General features: G+C 40.7%; 2 protein-coding genes across 5 annotated transcripts; one reads left to right on the top strand and one right to left on the bottom strand.

Annotated features, from left to right (window-relative positions):
• Window positions 1-2,375: 2,375 nt before the first annotated feature.
• Window positions 2,376-5,891, bottom strand: LOC115157027 (transmembrane protein 68). Of its 2 annotated transcripts, XM_029704886.1 has the most exons (8): window positions 5,776-5,891; window positions 5,275-5,329; window positions 4,604-5,000; window positions 4,074-4,241; window positions 3,707-3,900; window positions 3,430-3,490; window positions 3,213-3,352; window positions 2,376-3,096 (listed from the first exon to the last, which is right to left on the bottom strand). In XM_029704886.1, exons 3-8 carry the CDS (start codon window positions 4,926-4,928, stop codon window positions 2,992-2,994), a joined length of 993 nt encoding a protein of 330 aa, XP_029560746.1. In that variant the 5' UTR covers window positions 4,929-5,000; window positions 5,275-5,329; window positions 5,776-5,891; the 3' UTR covers window positions 2,376-2,991. The 2 variants fall into 2 exon arrangements, with proteins under 2 accessions (XP_029560746.1, XP_029560747.1); XM_029704887.1 differs by lacking the exon at window positions 5,275-5,329 and having other exon boundaries at window positions 5,776-5,860.
• Window positions 5,892-5,997: 106 nt separating this feature from the next.
• On the top strand, window positions 5,998-12,599 carry LOC115157028 (trimethylguanosine synthase-like). 3 transcript variants are annotated; one of them, XM_029704888.1, is made up of 8 exons: window positions 5,998-6,113; window positions 6,348-6,436; window positions 6,595-6,678; window positions 8,399-8,517; window positions 9,085-9,171; window positions 9,295-9,372; window positions 10,873-11,180; window positions 11,320-12,599. In XM_029704888.1, the coding sequence occupies exons 1-8, from the start codon at window positions 6,068-6,070 to the stop codon at window positions 11,427-11,429; spliced, it is 921 nt and encodes a 306-aa protein (XP_029560748.1). In that variant the 5' UTR covers window positions 5,998-6,067; the 3' UTR covers window positions 11,430-12,599. The 3 variants fall into 3 exon arrangements, with proteins under 3 accessions (XP_029560748.1, XP_029560750.1, XP_029560749.1); XM_029704890.1 differs by lacking the exon at window positions 6,595-6,678; XM_029704889.1 differs by lacking the exon at window positions 6,595-6,678 and having other exon boundaries at window positions 6,348-6,490.
• Window positions 12,600-18,805: the final 6,206 nt, after the last annotated feature.

Below are 18,805 nucleotides of genomic sequence, written 5' to 3'. Positions count from 1 at the left end.
CGGAAGATCACAATAGTAATTGAAAAACAAAACTATATAACTGTAAATAAATGTATGCAAATGTACATGTTAAAAGAACATTCCTCTCAGAGTCCTGATTGTGAAGGGTGGAGGTCGCCGCCACAAGACGGCAGTTACATATGATGTAATACAGATTAAAATAGTGTGGTGTATGTGATGTATTAAATGACAAAAATGCAAAAAAACAAAAAAACTGTTAATTATTGGTATTTTAAGTAAGTTGCATTGTGTAATGAAAGTCTGAAGTGCTTGAACTGCATTAAATCAGATTGAAACTAATGTTATTGTAAATTGAACAGTAAAAACAGAACATGACATTTTTGTATATATTGGATTTTTGTAAATTTTTATTTGATTCTAATGCAACACAAAGTACCAAAATTAATTTAATAAAGTACACTGTGGCCATTTTTTCAGCCTCCACTTAGTTAATTTGTGTTTTGTTAACACAGGTTGCCTGTCACATTATGTGCATGCAACTCTAAAGATATGGGAATAATGGTAATGTATTATACTATGATTCATATATTTTCACTAGAGCCACAGCATTCCAACAGCATTGTTATTGATATAATGCAGTGTTTGCAGAATGGGCAGTGAATGAACAAACGATCAGCACATTTACACCCCGATACATTTAAGTGCATTGAGTTCTTGGCTTTGAATACTGTGGGTATACAGTATGCAAATAGGTAGGTGTGGGTAAAATTTACATTCTGCATGATGACATACTAGATAATAGGTGCTATTTAGCTCTTCATTCATTATTGAAGAGGCTGTATCCACTGACAATGGATGTGTCCCAAATAGCACCTTATTCCCTATTTAGTGTACTACTTTTGACCAGACCCTATAGCCCTATGGGTCCTGGCCAAAAGTACTGCACTACATGGATTAGGGTGCCATTTGGGACATAACCAGTGGCTACTGCAACCCACCAGAGGCTAATAGGTGAACAGGATATCACACAGGACAGGCAGGGAGAGCTGTACAGGTGTCAAAGCCTAATAACTAGACAGTACTGGACTGAAATAAGCTGTACAATATGTGAGGTGGATGCCAACAATGTTCCATAACTCAGATCTCTGCAGGCCTGAGTTTGAGCTCTAAGCATCTCTGCAGATTAACCAAAGCAGTTTCGCTTTGTTCTTAAGAGTAGTAACAATGTAGTTTAACACTGAGTTTGTGGTGTTGCTCATTACTGAGATGTAAGTGTGATGGAGTTTGTCTGCTGAGAAATATCCCCAAAATCCATTGAAGAAATCCCGTCATTCTTTATTGGAAATATTATGTAATTCTCAACTTTGGATTGGCATCAGTGGGCAGTGTTTTTATTCGACAAGTTAGTACAGAAAAATACACTAAATGGGTTTTAGTATAGGCTACACATTACAGTGAACTTACACATTAGTTACATTTGACTTATATGCCAGAAATAATTACTTGATCAGTCTTATTGAAACATTACAACCCTGAAAAACACTAGTGCAGAAAAGTTACCCAGAGGTTTTATTAAAGAAATATGTATATTCTGTTTGAAACCACTTCCCAAATACTGTTATCTTGGAATGGCTGTCTGTGGCTCCATTTGCATTTAAGTGTACTGAACAAAAATATAAAACGCAACATGCAACAATTTCAAAGATTTTACTGAGCTACAGGAAATCAGTCAATTGAAATAAATTAATTAGGTCCTAATCAATGGACACCTTAAAAAAAAAATGGGCCTCACAATGGGCTTCAGGATCTCATCACAGTATTTCTGTGCATTCAAATTGCCATCGATAAAATGCAATTGTGTTTGTTGTCCGTAGCTTATGCCTGCCCATACCATAACCACACCACCACGGGGCACTCTGTTCACGTTGACATTAGCAAACTGCTGACCCACACACCACTATACATGTGGTCTGCGGTTGTGAGGCTGGTTGGATGAACTGCCAAACTCTAAAAGACGTTGGAGGTGGCTTATGGTAGAGAAATTAACAACAGCTCTGGTGGACATTCCTGCAGTCAGCATGCCAATTGCACACTCCCTCAAAACTTGTGACACCTGTGGCATTGGGTTTTGTGACAAAACAGCACATTTTAGAGTGGCCTTTAGGTGCATCTGTGTAATGATCATGCTATTTAATCAGCTTCTTGATATGCCACACCTGTCAGGTGGATAGATTGCCTTGGCAAAGAAGAAATGCTCACTTACAGGGATGTACATTTTCTTTTTATTTGTACATATGGAAAATGTCTGTTTTCTTTTATTGCAGTTCATGGGACCAACACTTTACATGTTGTGTTTATATTTTTGTTCAGTGTATAAAGAGTATTTTTAAAGGAATTACTTGTAACCAGCAAAACTCATTAAAACATGTTTATTGTAACATTACAAATAATTTCCGTCTTGAATCACACTGACAATGGACTTCAATATGTTTTAAAAGTGCATAGGCTACAGTACATACCTACATAATACAACAATGTACAAAATCCACAAATTAAAGATATATAATTATTTCAATCAAAAGGCAAACATTGTACACAGATGAAAGAAAAGAAAATGGCCCAGTCTCCATACCTATATTGTTCCCTGTATATCAATTGCTATATTGTTCCAATATTTGCAGTTGTTAAGCAAAAGAAAGGCCTCTTAAATTGAAATTGTTGCCAGTGGTACTTTGAGTAATTTGTGCAAATCAATTGTGGAATCATACAACAATGCACAAATGTCTTCAATTTGCACATTTGACATTAACCATTATAGTTACAGTTGTAGGTTATATGACACCTTTACAATTTACCTTATTTTCTGTACTCGGTTTGTGACAAACTGAGTGTAAAAAGTACTAATATAGTGAAATAACAGAAACCGGGAATTAGTTAAACACTCAATTGATCACATGATAATACTAACAGTTTGTCTTATAAACAAGTAACTGCTTCATTTAACTAACAAAAGGCTATTCAAAAGGATATTTATTTGTCTTTATGCCTGCTGTGGAATCGCTCTAGTAATGCTCGAAGGACATTCCCAGGAATTATTTGGTGTCTGTCAATGAGTGCTTGAACTGCTTGCTGTGTCTGTAAATCAGAAAAGGAAAATTCTCTGACCCCGTCTTTCCCAATCATTTGACTTTTGTGTGCTCTACATATCAGACCGTAAGTAACCATTAAATTACAGTTGCATAATGACTTACCTTTTCAGCTAATTCTGCTGCACTAATGTTATGCTCGTATGGGATGGGGTTGCCTAGGTATGTACGAAACTTCACAGGAAAACCCCCATAGACAGGGGCCATCGGCACGCGGAACTTTTCATACGACCATCTGAAAAAGCCTGAGAAATATAAAATGTTCACGTTAATTTGAGCTATAATGAAGTTAAAATTAATATTAATAGTTAAGCATACATACTTAACCCTCCGAGAGATCGGAATCCTTCCCTGACGTTTTGAGTAAACATCGGGATTATTGGCTGAAAGATGTAAAGAAGACATTAAATATCTAAGAGGATTTCAGATAAAGTTATGCTCCTGTGTGAGAGTAAGAAGTGACATGTACTGTCTATCCCCAAATGGCATTCTATTCCCTATAGGGCTCCAGTCAAAAGTAGTGCACTATATAGGGAATAGGGTGCCATTTGGGACACATAATGTGAGAACAAAGACAGGAAACAAAAAACAATATGTACCACTTTGGAATCGATAGCCACTTGTGCAAAGCCCTTTCTCTTCCCCCAGAGCAGTGGATAGGTCTCGTCACTGAGGAGGGCTTCCCTCACGCCTCCAGGTGAGATGCCCAGAAGGTGGCCACTTTTTAGGGCCTTCACACACTCCTCCTGGGGCCCGTGGATGACACTGAACACCTCCAACAGCAGCTTGAACCCTACAGAGAACAAGAAAAGGTCCTGCTTTTAGGGTCTAAGTAGTTCATGTAGTAAGAATGGACTACGGCAGCTGTAGGCTATACACTTTACTGATCAACTAGATACAGAGGGCTGAATGTAACATCTCACTTTTAGATTTAGATACTGGGAAATGGAACTGTGAAGATCTTACCTGGAACTTTGAACAGAAAGTAATCAGCAACTGAGTGAACAATCCGTCCCTTTTGAATGATGACCTTTGCCAGAAAGTAATAATAGTCAATGGGAATAGCCCCATGATAATAGACTATAAGAGCTGCTCCTTCATCTGGAATCTTCTCCATACCATGGATTTCATATCCTGTTTTGAAATAGACACATTTATATAAGCATTGGCAATAGTCATTGTCATGGTAGAACGGAAGTAAACAAAGCAATAAACAAACACACTGCAACATCCCCTGACATACACACACGTATAATTTGTATTTATTTAACCTTTACTTAACTAGGCGAGTCAGTTAAGAACAAATTCATATTTACAATGACGGCCTACCCCGGCCAAACCCTAACCCGGACGACGCTGGGCCAATTGTGCGCCGCCCTATGGGACTCCAAATCACGGCAGGTTGTGATACAGCCTGGAATTGAACCAGGGTCTGTAGTGATGCCTCTAGCACTGGGATGCAGTACCTTAGACCGCTTCGCCACTTGTATAAATACCGTGCCAGATGAACCCGTGGCCATCCCATAACGTTGCCAGCGTTTTTCTAGCACCATCCCACAGGTTGTTGGCGTAGGCCTCCCTAAGCTGGTTCTTGTGTTTGTACACATGGAGGAAGAGGATGGAAAGGTAGAGGAAGATCACAATGAGGAAGGGCATGATGAAAACGACAACCAGAGGGGTGAAAACCCAGGCCAGGTACTCCAGATAGCTCAGATAGTCTTCCAGGGGTCCTAATCCTGACCATTCCTCAAATGTGTGAAAGAGGCAGGCTAGAAAATCATCTCCATCACCAAACATGCAGGACTCGTTCCCATTTGACATTCTGCCTGCCACAGTTAGCCTCTCCCAAAGGAAGCCAAGTCGAATGAGGACACCATCTGCCAATGGGCAGGCCTGGAGTATAGAATGGAGAGAAGAGGGCTAATGTACAATAGCAATACATTAAAGTAAATCAAATTACAATGAGAGCATGTTTTACACATGCTGGTTAATATACAAATAAAGAAATCAGCATGCATAAATTAACAATTAGCTAGATGAAGTGCAGTTATTTGATAAACAACCCAAATAGCAAGTAATCAAATGGTTGCATTTGCAGCATCACTGAACGAAAAATGATAAAATGTAGCTAGCTAGTTAAGTTCTTCAAAGGTAATACTTCACAAACCCTTTATTCTTCCAGCGTAAATAATATTGGGGACAGATCATTCCAGGGCCAGACTCTAAAGACAAATGAAAGTAAAGGACATTCATTCACCCGTTGTGAGAGCGGAGTTAGCTAGCTACGTTAGCTGTGTACTGTCTTGACACCACTCGTTAACGCGCTGTAATAACTAGCTAGCTAGCGAATAGCATACTAGCTAGTGAGCTACAACTTTAAAGTCCAATTTAAAACTAGACACCTTAGCAAACTAGACACAGTAATGAAAAAGCTGCGCGTTATGAATCGCATTTCCCTCGATTACCTAGCAAACGTTTAATTTACACAGTAGGTACAAATATATACTTCTGTGGTAACGTTGGCTAGTTCTTGAGACTGAATGACCTCAATTACGTTAGCATTGACATCAATGCATAACGAGCTAATGTTAGTACAGCTACCGCATGGACATCTATACTAGTTATTGCATAAATAACAATACCACATTTTAATGAAATAATTACATACTTTTTTAGCACTGGTTTGATCCCCTTGGAAAGTCGATAGCAGGAAGATTACAGATTATTGTCTTCTTTGTTCAAGCGGTTCCTTATTCATGTGACACAAGCAGGAACGAATGTCATCGAGGCAAAACGACGTGTGTGGAATGAACTGCAGTAGAATAGGCTTTATGTTAGCTAGCTTGTATATTTTATGTCTGAATTTGATCAGATAGCAAGTGTGAACAACATGATGATTGATAATGGAAGATGGAATGTGGTTGTCGACATTATTTTTAGCCAAATGAGCTTGGCTGGAGATGATCATGGGACGATACACTAATTGTGCTCAAGAGCTTTTGTACAGTAAGTAAGTTAGCTCACTACAAGTACAACACTCAATGTCAACTGTGTTGCACTGTTTTCACTTTTCACTATCTTCTTTTTCTCCCTGTGTGTAGGGATCGTACATTTGTATAGCTCATTGGACATACCTCACACCTTTTAATGATTGACAATGACATGCATTTTGATTACTTTTTCACAAGCTTTGAAAACTGAAGGTTTTGTCTGTAACTCTGCCTATTGTTGCACTCTCAGAGGCAGAGGATGAGCATGGAGAAGAGCTGTCAGAAGATGAAGAGACTGAAGAGGAGGATGGACCGATCGATGAAGAAGCCCAACTTAAGGCAAGCATGGGACTGCCTGTGGAGTTCATAACTTCATCTGCACAGAAAAGAGCTGTACGTAGTAGCAAGTAAACATTGCCTATGTCTGTCCGTCACCATAGAGTCCACCTAAAAGAAAGAAAAAAGATAATGTTGCTCCGATGCTCTCTCTCTTGAAGGGGAGAAAGTTGATGAGGAAGAATGCCATCCACTGGGAAGCAGCTCCTGAGAATCTGCATGAAGAAGATCCACATTCACTCCAGGTGGAGAAGAAGGATCCCACTGTTGAAAGCACCAAGGCTGCGTTTGATTTGATCTCAGTGAGGGGCCAGGAGGAAAAGCAGAACCTCCACTCTCCCAGGCAAAAGTAGAGCACTATATAGGGAATTGGGTGCCATTTGGGACACACCCTGTAAGAACAAAGACAGGAGACAAAAACCAATATGTACCTCTTTGGAATCGATAGCCACTTGTGCAAAGCCCTTTCTCTTCCCCCAGAGCAGTGGATAGGTCTCGTCACTGAGGAGGGCTTCCCTCACGCCTCCAGGTGAGATGCCCAGAAGGTGGCCACTTTTTAGGGCCTTCACACACTCCTCCTGGGGCCCGTGGATGACACTGAACACCTCCAACAGCAGCTTGAACCCTACAGAGAACAAGAAAAGGTCCTGCTTTTAGGGTCTAAGTAGTTCATGTAGTAAGAATGGACTACGGCAGCTGTAGGCTATACACTTTACTGATCAACTAGATACAGAGGGCTGAATGTAACATCTCACTTTTAGATTTAGATACTGGGAAATGGAACTGTGAAGATCTTACCTTGAACTTTGAACAGAAAGTCATCAGCAACTGAGTGAACAATCCGTCCCTTTTGAATGATGACCTTTGCCAGAAAGTAATAATAGTCAATGGGAATAGCCCCATGATAATAGACTATAAGAGCTGCTCCTTCATCTGGAATCTTCTCCATACCATGGATTTCATATCCTGTTTTGAAATAGACACATTTATATAAGCATTGGCAATAGTCATTGACTAATCAAGCAGTGTACTCATTGAAACAGAGCCGATGGAGAGCCGACTCCCTGTCGTGACCCAGGGGAGTCAGAGTTTGGAGGAAGACTGAAGTGAAGTCAGGTGGGCACTAGTGAAGTGATCGATCTGATTGGGCAGACTTTTGTCAGTGGTAGCTGGCCAGTGTGATTAGGGCCAACAGCAAGCAGACCATGTCAGTGGTAGCTGGCCAGTGTGATTAGGGCCAACAGCAAGCAGACCATGTCAGTGGTAATGATGATAAACCTTGTGATGGTGGTAATCACAAAAGAGCTGCCTCAAACACCAAGTCCACTGAGTCAAGAGATGAGTCCCCCCACCAACCTATATACATGCTTTTTCTGTTTCTCAGTTTAGTCAACTATCCTGTATCGTTGAGGAGACTGAAACTATATTAACATAGCAATGATTTCTATCTCAAATTATTATATCAAGAACCTAACAATGCCATTAGAGTAGCCAGGCAGCCCAATGATCTACTCAAAATGACTTTATGTCCAACAGACGTCATTTTTAAAACGTATTTTAGTCCTTGTAATTCTGGCCTTTTTCCAAACTGTGCATTGATTCTGTCAGAGTATTTAATGCATCATACTATCCGAAGATGTGTTCCTTTGAATGAAAGGACCATGTGACACAGGCCCACGCATTTGTAATGGCTCTTCTTGTCATAGAGAACAGTGGCGTGCACCACTGCCTGACTCGACGTCTCCCTCTCCTCTGGGATTTTCCATCCTGTCCGTGACTGATCCCATACAACACAACACTGCCCTCATTTATATGGCATAGTATATCTGTTTTATCTGGCTTTGTAGCAATGTTTTATACCACATGCCAACTTCCTTTTCCCTGTTTTATCCTTTTGATCAGAAAACATGAATGTAGAGTGTAATGTTGAAGGGATGAATGAATGTACACGTTTCTTCCCTCCAGACACAGGATGGGTATTCCCAGAAAAATAACAATGGATCGAGTGAGAGAAGAGCATCTAATAGTGAAGGTGACGATGGTGATCAAACGCCACATAGAAGAATTGCAAAAGTAAAGCGGAGGTAAGCTACATGACATAATGTATCTATATATCCATCCCTTGCCTCATTTTTCAGAATTGTCCTCTATTGCTCAACCAATATAGTATTTCTGAATATCACTGCTTCAATTGGCTGGGTTTGAATTGAACTATGGTTCAAGCTGTAAAGGTTTAAAATATTGTCTATGATGCATTGAATGTAAAAGTGTCAGCCTGGGGAAGGAATGAAAGTCCTTATCCACTGTCTTTTTCAATTTCAGTTTGATCTAAGGAGATGTTTATGTCCAATGATAAACACTCCATCATGTTTCAATTAACCAAGGATTCTGGAAATAGATTCTGTAGAATCACATGGTCCATTCCAACCCAAAGGCTGGTATTGGGGACTGATATATGATTAAGCCTACACAATGCTTTGTGAAATTTAACAAAATTGTTCTGCATGCCCCCCCGAATGGCACCCCATAGAGCTCTGGTCAAAAGTAGTGCATAATATAGGGAATAGGGTGCCATTTGGGATGTAGCCTTGTTCAATCATTGTGATTGTTCGTTAGGCTAATGATGTCTACTGATCTATTGATTGACACAGTCATGAACTGGATGTGGAGGAGAACCCTCAGATGTCTGTAGAGGAAGCCTGGGATAAACTGGGATTAAAGCGCAGCCACGACCCCATGTACGTGAGCATTACTACATCACACTTGGGCTACATCCCAAATGGAACCCTATTCTCTATATAGTGCACAACTTTTGACCAGGACAATCTCACATAATCTCTTTTCATGTTTTGCTGTATTAGGTTTGAGAGTGTGCTGAAGTTTAAGCCCCAGTCACCACCAGGGTGGGAAGGTTGGGAGGAAGAGGAAGCTACATGGAGGTAGGAGAGCATCCGGCCACATCAACAAGCGCACCTTCTTTACTGAAGAGGGAGATGCCACAGAGCCCAAGCTGAGCAAGACCTTTCAAAAAGTAAGCCTTGTAAACATTTGACCAATTATTCAGAAATTATTGTAGATAGCAATACCAATAGTCACCCTCGTTTTTAATCAAATCAAATGTTATTGGTCACATACACATATTTAGCAGATGTTATTGCGGGCGTAGCAAAATGCTTGTGTTCCTAGCAACAATGCTCACAAATCTAAAGTCAAATAATGGAATTAAGAAATATATAAATATTAGGACAAGCAATGTCGGAGTGGCATTGACCAAAATACAGTAGAGTACAATAAAGTATATACATATGAAATGAGTAAAGCAGTACGTAAACATTAAAGTGACCAGTGATTCCATGTCTACAGTATGTATGTATGTAGGGCAGCAGGGTTGAGTAACCGGGTGGTAGCTGGGTAGTTAGAGCACACACCCACAGTTCATAGCAGCTTCTGAGAAAGTGGATGAGTGTGGTGAGGAGGAGGATGTGCTGTGGTTGACACCGGGGGAAGCTTTGTCAGAGAGGTCTGCATCATGTCTAACTCAGCTGCCTGTAGCCTGTGTTCACTCAGTGTCCGCTGGCAGAGGAGAGAATGGGAGAGCAGCCAAGACTCCACAGGAGCCCCACCTATCCCCTTACCCCCCTCCCTGTCAGGGCTGCCCTCCTCTGACACCCTCTGACACACTGCATCTCTTTAAACATGCAGCCACTGTTTTCGGCCGACTGAATTTATTTACAATGCGCCGGCACACTGCACTGGTTCAAGGGTAGCCGTGCTGTTTAAAGTTCATGTATCATCCGCTTATTTGAGTCAGTCACATTTCATTGGTAAGACTACCTTTGGACGGCTGATGTAGGAAGTTCACATCACTGGCTGACCTTCAGAGGGTTCAGTTGGTCGCTATAAACTCAGATGCTTATTCACACCATAATAGAGACGCTAGGAAATGCTGCTTTTCTCTGTTTGCTGACTGTGCTGGATTTTCTTATCCCAAAGAAATTGAAACTTGTCAAAGTACTTGAGTGTGCACAAACAGCACTTCAAATAAGGAGAAACTTAATGACTTGCTTCACCTACAGTTATAGGTTCCCCCACCATTGAAGTAGATATCAGTGTGTTTCTACTGAGTTGGCACAGAGTTGAGACATTATAAAGTAGTGTCGCACTGTGGGAGGGCTTAAATGCAGTGCTTTTCCATTCATCTCTCTGTATGAGCTCACTGAATTGATCTTCTGGGCAAGACTTGCCGTTTTTACTGTCTGCAGCAAATGGCTCCATCATCCTGCAGGCCCAGTAGAAATGACTTCAGCACTGATTAGGCCTATTTTAAAGTATTATTTTGTTGTCAAACTTGTCATGCTTCTCTGTTGATTTAGTGTTTATTGCTCATGCTTGTGTCTTGTACTTGCAGATCACTCACTCATGTCCTGATCTGTCTTCAGGTTCAGAGATTCCTCCAGAAAGTTCAGAAAGATAATGACACAGCTGTCCCAGACACAGCAGTTGACCAGGCAAACAGAGGGAGCCCTGCTTGTCCATTTGCAGAGGGAAAAGAAGAAAGACTGGAGGAAGAGGAGCAGGAAGATGGGAGGGGGGAATACCCCTCTGGAGTTGGATAGTACTGAGCAACCCTCTCATCAGAACCTCTTCACCAGAATTGAGGATGATGAGATTAAATTCAGAAGAGAGGTGTACTCACTGGACATACCAGACTACTTAGTTCCCGGAGCACCTGAACACAATAACACAGGTGAGTTTGCGTCAACAGCCGGTTTAGACCTTTTTCTAACCCAGGGTTTCTTCATAAACAATTCATGTCAGATCTACATTAGTGTATTTCTTGTTTGATTGTTGAAGTCTTGTACAACTTTTGCACTACCTATTTCCAGGGGCCACTGGGAAGAAAAACAAGAACAAGAATACCAAGAAAAGAGGGAAATGTGGAGTGATGCCAGCTGAGATTGCAGAGCTGGCTAAGTACTGGGCCCGAGCTGGCTAAGTACTGGGCCCGAGCTGGCTAAGTACTGGGCCCGAGCTGGCTAAGTACTGGGCCCGAGCTGGCTAAGTACTGGGCCCGAGCTGGCTAAGTACTGGGCCCGAGCTGGCTAAGTACTGGGCCCGACCTGGCTAAGTACTGGGCCCGAGCTGTCTAAGTACTGGGCCCGAGCTGGCTAAGTACTGGGCCCAGTGCTAACGCCTCTTCTCCAGGTTCGATGAGGGCATCAAATTGGATCAAGTTGAGTCGCAGAGCAAACAGAACACACACACACACTTCAGGAAACACAACCAATTTCTTCATACTGGCTCAAGCAGAAAGGGTTAGTCGTATTTTGGAACGACTTTACGTTATTATTGTTGTTAACGTGTTAATATTCCTCTAGTTTGAGAACAACTATTGTAGTCTCCCAACCACTTCTATTCATGCAGCCCAAATGGAGTGTTGTCAAATGTGATTCAGGAATGCACTTTATTCTGAAAAGAAAAGGATTTGCCTCAAGGTTACTGAATGTTATCTTTCTCTCCAGTTGAGAAACGGCTGGCTGTTATGTCCAAGGTAAAAGCTACAGTTTTGCTGCTCTTGAAGTCTAACATCATGTTGTTTTCAGAGAGGCAGGGAGGTTGAGATGGTGGTGTAGTGGGTGCATGGATTTGCTGGCTGGCAGACAGGGCACTCCGCTTCCTGTCTGTAGGGAGAAGTGCTGACGCCAGTGAAGCACACCTTACATTTCACCCTGTGTCACATGACATGACAGCATCAGGCTCTCGCTCCCTGTCTCCCGGCAGAGCAACTCTTTCATGACTCTCGAGTCTCTCCTTTCCTTTCCTTTACTCTCTCTCCCTTGCAGCTGAAACGGGTGTCACGGATTCTGTTCCGAGTGCATCTGCCCACCTGTCTGTTTCTCCTCCCCGGGAGCTGTGCTCAATTTGGCTCTTCTTTCCCTTGGTTAATTGTTTGCAGGAAATATTTCAATATAACAGTCCTAGTGAGTACACAATCGTAACATTTTTTTTTTGGGGGGGGGGGGGGTGTATCTACCGACGGCCTGTACAGACCCAGAAAGATACATCCGTTGTTTTACTCTGCCTGTAAACACGCTGGATGATTCAGAATCCATTGAAGAGCTTGAACGATTCATTGACGAGAGATACTTATGAACTCAAAGAAAAATTGTCGCTGGTTTCTGAGGATTCAAGCACTGTTAAGGACAACAAACCCAAGCAACAAACCAAAGCCAAGTTGGCCAAGCGGTATCAACAATGGCATAAAACCATCCCCAAGCAAGAGGGCGCGCGTGGGGAGAGGTTTACGGATATGGATGTTGACTTGTTGATATCCATCAATGAAAGGCTTGTCAAACTTGATATCTTGGATATATTACGAGAGGACATCAAAGCATTATGTGACAGTCTAGAATTCAGCCAACGTCAGATTGATGATCTAAGGAAAGAGAACACAGAGCTGAAAGGTACTGTAGACTCTATTCATGGCAAGGTGGAGGTGGTGCAAAGGGAGAACAAACAACTTAAAGAAACCTTGCTTGATGTACAGTGTCGATCAATACGGGGCAAACTAATCTTTTCAGGGATACCAGAGAATGACAACAGCAGAAGCTGTGAGGACACAGTCCGAGACTTTATGTCGACTCAACTAAACCTGCCCACTGATGTTGTGTGTAATGTCACTGTCTCCAGAGTCCATAGAATGAGTAAGGCCTCTGGAAAAAGGCCACGGGCTATTGCATGTTTTGAACATTGTAAGCAAAAGGAAATGGTGAAGAGCTGGGCAGAGAACTCAGAAACACAGATTTTGGAATGAATGATCACTTCCCCACGGATATCCCATCACGAAGGAAAAGCGTTGCCGGAATCAACGAGTCTCCTTGGTGATGGATAAACTTTATATCAACAGGCAACTGTATCGGGACTCTAGAGTAACTCCCTGGCTATTTTAATCCAACTGTATCGGGACTCTAGAGTAACTCCCTGGCTATTTTAATCCAACTGTATCGGGACTCTAGAGTAACTCCCTGGCTATTTTAATCCAACTGTATCGGGACTCTAGAGTAACTCCCTGGCTATTTTAATCCAACTGTATCGGGACTCTAGAGTAACTCCCTGGCTATTTTAATCCAACTGTATCGGGACTCTAGAGTAACTCCCTGGCTATTTTAATCCAACTGTATCGGGACTCTAGAGTAACTCCCTGGCTATTTTAATCCAACTGTATCGGGACTCTAGAGTAACTCCCTGGCTATTTTAATCCATTGTTTAAATCCGAGTTTGTGTGTTGTAGTGTATCTTGACAACTTCAACTATAACGAATACATGATCTATTGATCTTCACTTGACAAGGAAAGGGTTGCATATAGCTCAGGTTAATGTATGTAGCCTTCCTAACAAAATACATGAGGTTTTTAACTTGGTCAACATAAATATTATTCATATTATAGCTCTGACCGAAACACATTTGGATGCATTTGTAAATGATGGGAAAATGAACATCCATGGATATAGTCTACTGAGAAGGGACAGGAATAGGAATGGTAGGGGTGTAGCACTGTACATTCAGAATCATATACCTTTTAAGAGGACGAATGACCTTAATGTATGTCAAATAGAGGCACTATGGGCTCAAGTACATCTGCCTCACCAGGCACCCATATTGGTAGGATGTGTGTATAGACCTCCTAGCTCTAAGATGTCCTATCTGGATGACTTATGCACTGGGTTTGACCAGGCCACAGATAGTAACAGAGATGTATTTATATTGGGTGATTTTAATATACATTGGAAGGATCATAATAATTCAAATATAACCACATTTAATGATATATTCCGAGAGCTGTGGTTTTAAACAAATTATTCATTATACTACTAGATCATCAACTAAGTTAGGTCACCGTTCGGACACATGCATTGGTCTGATATTCTGTAATATACTATTGCAATGCTTAAAAGCCAGATCAATGTCAGTGGGCTGGACAGACCATAATATTGTGACCATAACTATGGTCAAGAGAAATTTTAAAACATTTAATCATGAGCTATTTCAAAATGATTTGGCCACTGTACCCTGGGAGCTGATTTATCTAGAGGATGATTTAAATCACGCTACAGAATGTTTTATTGATTTGCTCACTGAGGTAATGGACCATCATGCCCCAGTAAGAAAGAGTACTGTTGGGGCTCGTCTATCTCTATGGATTGATGAATAACTGGCTGAGGCATTCTCTCAAATAATATGGCAAAAGTCTTAGCAGCCAAATCTAAACTAGAAATGGATTAACAGAATTATAGAATACTACGTAATTATGCAGTTTATTTAAATCGTAAAAGAAAAAAAAACTTTATTTTACAAAAAATATTTAATTGTAAAAATGATTGTAAAAAGGTATGGAATACAGTTAAGGTCCTACTTAGAACATCTATCTCATCATGCCCATCTCGTGTGGAGGTTGACGGGAGAACAATCACAAAACCAGCTGACATTGCCAATTATTTTGCAGATTTTTTTTACAAAGAAAATGAATTTACTGAGCAAAAATGTAAACACACATTCTCCCAAACAAGCAATTGTCCAATGGATTGATGATCATATCATGAGCAAAAACACCTGCTCTTTTAGTCTACAAATGATGTCAGTAGAGGAGGTGTTAAACCTATTGAAGTCATTATCCGATGGTAAATCTACAGGTTATGGACAATTTTTTTAGTTCGCTATGCTGCTCCCCAGATTGCAGCTCCACTGAAATATATATTTAATTGGTAACTGGAAAAGGGGACATTTACAAATGTATGGTAGCATGCTAAATTGTGTCCAATCCCGAAAGACAGCAAAGAACCCATTACTCCTGCCAATAGTCTACTCCCTTCACTCAGTAAGATAATGGAGGGTATTGTGAGTAGAAAAATATGGGACTACATGGAAAAGAATGATCTGATTACAGCCAATAAGCATGCTTATCGCAAAAAAAGTTCCACTACCACTGCATTGGTTGACATGACTGACCAGTGGCTTAATGCTATGGATAATGTCAGGTTTGTGGGTGTACTATTTTTAGATTTTAGTGCAGCATTTGATTTAGTGGATCATTAAATAATTTTGACAGAATTATCGCATTATGTTTTTAAGGAGGCAGCATGGAATTGGGTACAGTCATATCTAACTGACAGGAAACAGTCCACCTAAATCAATGGGTTGTTTTCTTCACCTCATGCTTTAAACTGTGGAATACCGCAGGGCAGCTGCCTTGGGACCCTTCTTTACTTAATATATACCAACGACCTTTCTTATGCCTTATCTGAAACTCAACCTACTATATTTCCAGATAATGCTACAATTTATACAGCAAGACAATTGGTTCAACAGGTACAGCAAGCTCTACAAGTAGATCTGGGAAATATCAGGGAGTGGGTTTGCCTGAACAAACTTGTTTTGAACACCAAGAAAACCAAGGTATGCATGATCAGAAAGATAGCTAAATATTTACCAGGAAAGATTCTTAAGCAAACAACCCAAGCACTAATTGGGAGTCAGGTAAACTACTGTTCTGTGGTCTGTGGAAATGCATCAGCAAATGAATTTAGGAGGCTGCAGATTGAACAGAACAAAGCAGCAAGGATTGTTTTAAGGTGGAGATATGGTTATTCTGTTGGAGTCATGCTCAATGCTATTGGTTGGTCATCAATCAACAAGATAATTGAAAAAAAATACATGCTTATTTTATTTCACAATGTGCACCATTTAAAACAGCCAAACTCTATTCACAACAGTATTCAGTTGGTAAGAGACAGACATTCAGTAAATACTAGGAATAGATTGTCTGTCATCCGTGTTATCCAGACAGAAAAGAGAAATAGGCAAAATAACATTTCGATTTAGAGCAATAAAGAAATTGAATAATTTATCTGAGAAAACCAGAAACATTTCAATATATAAATTCATACAATACTTTAGAACCATTTTAATTATAATAAATTGGAAGGTTGTGTGGGACTATGGTAGATGAAGGAATCACTCTATCTTTTCAGACTGTTAGAGTATTTATCTGGTCAATATGTCAGTGTATTATGTCTGTAACAGTGTGTTATATGTGAAAATGTGTTCGTATTATAAATTGTGCTTTAATGTTTAAGGACTCTTGGAAGATTAGTCCAAATCAGGACTAAAAGAGATCCTAATCAAAATCAAATATCTCTCTCTCCCAACAAAAAGAGCAGAGACTGTAGCAGAAATAAAAGCAACCTTGTACTCTAGAATGGCAAATATTAATACTGTTAGTTTGGGTTGGGCGGTATCAGATTTTCATACTATTTCTGTACCATTCCAGGGAATACGGCATTACCGGAAGTGCACACAAGGGGCACTATTTCACCAAAACAAAAAAACAATTATGTCTCTATTGTAACCAAGAAGCTTTATCTTGACATTTAGCTGGAAGGTTAGCAAACCAAATGCATAGCTGGAGCCCTGAGCTTAGATTTCTTATATTTATACTTATAGTTCTAAGCAGAGGCATAGCATCCCCCCTACTGTTAGTAGGGCCCTACTGTTAGTAGGGTTATAAAAGTTTTTTAAAAAAGCTCAGTTTATACCTCACTGACGGCCTTCTCCAACCTATTTCTGGGAAAGAGTTTATCTGTTATCAGAGGGCCTATCTCATCCTTCCGAATCTCCCTATTCTCCAAAGTATTATGACTAATATGTCTTTAGTCTACCTAGCTCAAATAAGAAGTCTTTCACAGAGCATTCTGAATTCTGTTTGAAAACGAGATCAGAGCCTTCATAACTATTCAGTTATTCATGTCAACAGAGAAGAGCCTGGATACATGCCGTTGCATGGCTGAAACCCACTGCAGATTACACCTACTCCTATCAGAATCCTATGGTGTCTATTGCTCAATTAAGACATAGGGGTAAAGTCTGAGAAAGTGCCTGTACAGCTTCATCATGTGTAGCAGTGCCTGGCTAATGATAGATAGCAGATTGTGAAGAGGGGTAGTCTAGTCTTCTGGGACTGAAGTGATGTAGCTCGGTTTTAAAACTTCCGACATGATGTTGGCTTCCCTTCAAGATCTGTTTGAGAATACAACGCTAACTAGTCGTCCATAGACATAGTTGCCAGTAGACATTAGGGGAATGCATAAGCTCAATATTTTGTTTGGACCCTCCCTTGAGCCCCAGTAAAGTTAGCACTGGAAAATCTGTCCTCTCCTCAGTCACTTTTCTCAGAATGGAGGGAAGGAAGGCATAATAAAAGAGTGTGAGAGATGTGAAGCGCTAAAAGAGTAGAGACCACTCCCATCATTGTTTGCCTTAACAGGTGTTTATTCTCTGAGGAGGCTGTGAAAACAAGCAGCGGAACAGAAAACAGCAATGACTGCTAGACTCAGTTAGAGAATAATGGCAGATGGTCTAGGGGTCTCCGAGGGGAGACAGGAGGACGTGGTCTATGAAGCATCCCAGTCTCTCCACATAGTCTAATATATCTCAATATCCACAGCATACTTCTTGAATACTTTTTGTGTTGTCTTGTATAGTATAATCATAACTAGGCTTTTCCCGGTGTGATGGCAAACCCACATCTACTTTATATTCCATCAGGCCTAATATTAGTATTTTGCCTGCAGTAAAATGTTGTGAATGACAGCTGTTTTGAAATGTAACTGTCACTGATAGTGCTTTGGTGAAGTTGCGCATGGCACTAGCATGACTTCATGAGCCCACAAAATAAATCAATTAGATTATATATTATATTTCTGGACTTGGTTTGAATATCAGAATGGCAGTTTGAACAAAACCATTTGACACTTGTCTGACCCCTGGTGGCTATGCTTTGCATTGGGGACACCTACAGTATTTCTCTTTGCAAAACCCCCCAAATCAGATAAATTAGGATTTATTCAAATGTGAGTATTAAAATGCATGTAATTTGCCTTGTATTATAGTAAAATGACAGAAATTTGAATATATATTAATTGTATCTTTGTATTCAGTTTGTTAAAGCCTTTTACTCCTGTCTGTCTGAACAGAGGGCTGGTTCTCCGTCACCCCAGAGAAGATAGCCGACCACATTGACCTGAGGGTCCAGGACAGTTTCCACTCATAGACACCTTCTGTGGAGTGGGAGGAAATGCCATCCAGTTTGCCCTCAATGTGAAGAGAGGTACAGTAGCATCATGTTTGATATAAACTTGAGATATTTTTGCTTATACTGTATCTGCATTTGTCTTTATAGATAGGGCGAGAGTTTTTCCTGACCCTGTGATGGGACCAGGAAATCCTCTGGGCCCTTGTTATATCCTATAGGTTAACAGTTATTGTCCTGAGGGGTACTCCCTGTGTGTGTGACTCTCTGTCCTCCCTGTCCCTTC

Source organism: Salmo trutta, chromosome 21, assembly GCF_901001165.1.
Source record: "Salmo trutta chromosome 21, fSalTru1.1, whole genome shotgun sequence".
Classification (NCBI taxonomy): Eukaryota; Metazoa; Chordata; class Actinopteri; order Salmoniformes; family Salmonidae; genus Salmo; species Salmo trutta.
The sequence above is the reverse complement of the archived record's forward strand: the minus strand, read 5'-3'. Positions and strand labels throughout refer to the sequence as shown.